The sequence below is a fragment of the Pyrus communis genome, chromosome 6 (assembly GCF_041283825.1).
Source record: "Pyrus communis isolate YQ-2024b chromosome 6, ASM4128382v1, whole genome shotgun sequence".
Classification (NCBI taxonomy): domain Eukaryota; kingdom Viridiplantae; phylum Streptophyta; class Magnoliopsida; order Rosales; family Rosaceae; genus Pyrus; species Pyrus communis.
The window spans coordinates 6587310-6591939 of record NC_142570.1 but is presented as its reverse complement, the minus strand read 5'-3'; the positions used below and the strand labels follow the sequence as shown (position 1 = coordinate 6591939).

Here is a 4630-nt window from a genome sequence, read left to right as displayed (position 1 = left end):
TTTGCCCTAATATGGGCTATGTAATGTTTATCATATTATGTTCTACGCCAGGTGTGTATACAAACCCTCACTCTATCTTAGTTAAGTTAGCAAGCTTCCTGGGTTAATTAAAATCATTCTCTTACATCGTGGAATTTTCTCTTTCACCAAAATTTGCATGCTTCATTATTCCGTCTTGATAACGGCTCAAATTAACTTCATTATTCCGTCTTGATAACATCTAGGGAAGGAGTGGAAAGCTCCAATGATGCTCGAAATATACATTTTTTCTCATTCTGCACACTATGTCCAGATGTGTGCATGTAAAAAGGGATATACGAAAATAACTTCGCAATATATATCATACGCAGGGTGGCGCACACATGCATGAAAAATTTATCTAGCTTCTTGTCAAATTAGTTGTCATCAAATACAAACTGAAGTGAACTTAATTTGATATAAGAAAGAAGTTGTTTTAGACGAGCAGAAATTAAACAGAACCAAAAAAGGGAAAGAAAAACACATATATGCATCAAAATTATATGAGGCTTTTACTCTCCTTAATCGATCGTTCAATCTGATCTCCTACCGTTCCCATAGCTATTAATTCACTCTTATCATCTTGAGTGACTGCTGTCAAAGTCTTTCCTACACTTTTGAGGAGGGCCCGAACTTGAACTTGAAAAAGAAGAACCGAACTGCATCGAAAAGCTTGGGAGCTCTGCCGCTACTTGAGATGGCATGGAGGACGACGACAACAAGGATGTAGAGGATGTGACATTATTATATTGTGTACAATCGAAAGCACTGGAAGAAGTTGGTCGAGTAATATTAGGATGAGGAGGATTAATGTTCAAGCTGTCATGTTGATCAGTAGTTATTAATGTGAGACAACCTGACTCAGAGCTCCCTTGAACTCTCTCGGGGAAGTTTAGCTTAGCTTTGTTTCCTTTGAACTTGAGTGCTGCTTTATCATAAGCTAGTGCTGCAGCCTCAGCTGTGTCAAAAGTGCCCAGCCACACTCGGGCTGCCTTCACCGGGTCACGAATCTCAGCAGCCCACTTTCCCCATGGTCTCCGCCTCACTCCTCTGTAATGTTGTCTCCTCAGATTTCCTTCACACAAACATATATATTAATTTCTCAAAAATATCAAACCTGAAGAAGATTCATTTCATACATAGGCGGAGACGGTACTTAAGTTTGAGTAATGCTAGAAGGATCGTGCTAGTTGAACATAGTCAATACTCACTCCTTCTTAGATTCAATTCCTATCCGTGGTGCTCAATTGTTATTTGACACATTATGACATTTCACTTTTTGTTTGAAAATATGATCCCTCTAACATTAGCTCAGAACTTGTACTTTACTAATTAAGACAGGTTTATGAAAAAAAATTGACGATGAAGATGATTATCACAAAATTCTAATATGCACCTGTTTGGGCTCAAAATAATATTTTGGGCTGAGCTTAGAGTCGTTCTCAGTCCAGTAACATTTATCTAGAATCTTGTCATGAGCCGTCCAGTCAAGGTTGGCCGAAACCTATCACGGAGAGGATTGGTTTAGATAAGGGTGAGGTAGTCGAACCCTAGTGCAATAAGGATTCTTAAAGCTGAGGATGCTTAGAATTAGGGGATGAATCTGGTTCGTTAAGAAGCTTGGTTCAAAGTCCTATAGGGGTTAGGATTGGCAGAAACCTGATCATATTAGGTTGAGGAGTTCTAATCCAAATGAATCTTTAGTTCGGCCAAAAGGGGGTTCGCTGTTATAAATAGAAAGGGGAGTGCATCATTCAAGACCCTTACAAATCAACACAAAAATTGCCCCATGCAAAGCTTCTCAACAACCCTGAGATTTTTTCCTCTCCCTCTTTCTTCTCGCCAACACATCTTCAGTTTGGATAAATAGCACTGTGAAGGCAACCGGTGACATCTTCAGTTTGGACAGACAGCACTGGAGCCGTAGAATCAACCGACCAAGGAGCACCTTCAGTTTGGATAGAGAGCACTGCTTCGAGACCAACTGGTTATTTATCCAAGTCTCGATCAACAAGGATTTCCGAGTCCTTGTTGGTAGAGGTCATCTCACCAGCCTTCTCAGGGAAGTGAGGTGTTACCAGGTTACTACATTTGGCACATTGAAAGCCGAATTTGAAATTGAACTTCGCAAAACTAGCAGCCTTGTCTTCATGCTCTAGAAGCCAAAGGCCGAGACGTGTTCCTTTCTCGGCCACAGTCGCAAGATCAAGAAGTCATCAATGCGCCCAACGCCATATCAACATATTTTACTCTCCGGCCAAACTCGGCCGACGAGTTGGCACGCCCCGCAAACAACCTAATGACGTAGTTAGCTCATTAATTACTCGGCATGCGCGTCACGTAGGCTTGGTAGTTTTTAGGGTCAACAGCACCACTTGGGTATTTATCTCTTCTAATATATGTATAAAGTTCAAATCAGGAAAAAATGAATAAATAAGTTGAAGTATTATACTAGAGAAAGGAATGCTAGAGTGATAATCTATAACTATATAAAGATAATGATTTCTGCACAACCTCTTCATCCAATCTCAATGCCAGAAATAAAGAGTGAGCAGTAGGACAAAATAGGGACGCCACAATCGACATAACTAAAAGGTGGAAGAAAACCATATGATTAGTTATACAGAAGCTCCCTAAATCCCTTATGAGGGAGATCAAGTAGTTCTGCTGGAAATATACCAAAAAGTTATTTTTTTCACAGAGAACCAAAAAGAAGATTAATTCATTGTTGATAATATATAAAATATAATACCTGGATCTCGAAGTAGTACCGGTTGAGATTGAGTCTCTGTAGGGCTGGACTGTGAGGTGATTAATGGATTTATTCCTTGCACTTGGTCAAGTGGGTTATTAGTTTGGTCACTATTTTTTCCGATCACCTGAGCTAGAGCTGAAACCATGGCAGAAGTGTCTTGCTGAGATCGAGTCGAGTAAACAGGAAAGATTTGATCCTCCTCTTTCTCCTCCGATTCAATCGAAGCCAGTGGCCTCTTCCCATGTTTTCGATCCACTTTGTGAATCTAGATATTAATATTTTGACGTTATATATATATGAGTCAGAATCGAGAGGGACACCAACAACTGATTCAAATTCGTTCTAGCTTTACGGCGTACATTAAAAGTAGACAGTAGATTAAGGAAAGAAAAGAACGAGATGAGAGGAGAACAATGAGAGGAGGAGGAAGATAGGTGGGAGATAGGGTTTGCTACAGAAACATCTAGACTTTATACATATTTCGTTATCGTGGTGTGAACGTTTGAAGAATCCATTAGTCCTCCAACATTAATGATTCCTTGTATATGTATATTTGAATTTAGTTGAGTTCAATATTTATTGTTCTTTATTCCTTTACACCGCATTCCTATACAAATATATGCAAATTTGTCAAGTTGGACGTTGGAAGTCAAACCCTTACTCAAATGCGATGCTAGTTTAGGTCTGATTTCGTATGGATCGGATTGGAAACAAAGTTTTCAATTTCGGTTTCAAAATTTTGAAATTGGAACGGATTGGATAGGATCACAATCTCAAGTTCAGAATTTTTCAGAATCCGAGTAATCTTGAAAATTTCGGAACATAATTTGGAAATGTCATACATTTGCTAGCCAATCGGTTAAATGATAATGTGTGAATTGTGGGTCCCACATTTTTACTTATGTTTAATAGAAAAACAATGAACAAAAGGTATCCAAAACTAACAATAAAATATAAAATTGGATTACAAAACGCATATTTTGAGTATATAACTTTAAAAAGTCAGAATACTTCGATTTTTTTTTTTTTTTTGGTCAGAATCAGTTCGAAACACTTTGAATATATTCCAATGCCCGTGAAGATACCACTAGTAATGAAGCTGTTCTCCTCCCCTAAATCAGTTAATTTCAGGGGGTTAGAAATATAGAGTGTAGAGGAAAATTCCAGTTTCTAACAGTAAAGGCCTACTAGTTAGAGGTGGATATAGAGCAAATGTGAGGAAGGCAGAAGCTTCACCCACAAAACGCGCGGGGCAGATGGAAATGCATTTCAATTTTCATTCCAATTTTTCAGAAAATATTGAATTTGAAATTTTGGAAATTTTGGTGTCCAAATTCGAAAGTTTTACTTTCAAAATCGAAAACACTATTCCATCTTACACCACTATGCTAGTCATTCAATTGTAATAATCTTAATCCTAATCTAAACAACATATATATGGGATGGGAAGGACATGAGTTTAAAGTACTAAGCTTAGTTTGCTTAACAACTCCGAGTTTGGATTACAATCAAACAAGAGTTACGTACCGTCTTTTTCAACATGTTTATTTGTTGGAATTAAAACTGAAATTATACTAATTAGAAATATATCATGATGATTATAAGTTTTATATAAATGTTTTTTTTTACAAACAATATTATCTACACTGAGGGGGAGAGAGGTGGGCTTAGTCTTACAATGGACTAGCAATAATGTGGTTCAAATTAGTTTTTGGCGAGAATCGAACCTAAGACCTCTCACTTACAAGTGAAGAGGAAATATCACTAGACCGTAGTACTAAGTGACTATATATATATATATATATATATATATATATATAATAAAAATAAAAAAAAATAAAAAAAAACTTTAAAATT

The 4630-nt window shown here is 37.3% G+C and overlaps 1 protein-coding gene across 1 annotated transcript; it reads right to left on the bottom strand.

Moving 5' to 3' along the window:
- Positions 1-417: 417 nt before the first annotated feature.
- LOC137709804 (ethylene-responsive transcription factor ERF114-like) lies at positions 418-3280 on the bottom strand. The gene is made up of 2 exons (XM_068448788.2): positions 2771-3280; positions 418-1093 (listed from the first exon to the last, which is right to left on the bottom strand). Exons 1-2 carry the CDS (start codon positions 2916-2918, stop codon positions 597-599), a joined length of 645 nt encoding a protein of 214 aa, XP_068304889.2. The 5' UTR covers positions 2919-3280; the 3' UTR covers positions 418-596.
- Between the last annotated feature and the right edge of the window lie 1350 nt (positions 3281-4630).

What these genes read in the sequence shown, in the direction of transcription:
- LOC137709804 (XM_068448788.2), bottom strand. Translation starts at nt 2,918, where the DNA reads ATGGTTTCAGCTCTAGCTCAGGTGATCGGAAAAAATAGTGACCAAACT. An exon ending in GGTACTACTTCGAGATCCAG is followed by an intron (nt 1,094 to 2,770) that starts GTATTATATTTT and finishes GTTTGTGTGAAG; the next exon opens with GAAATCTGAGGAGACAACAT.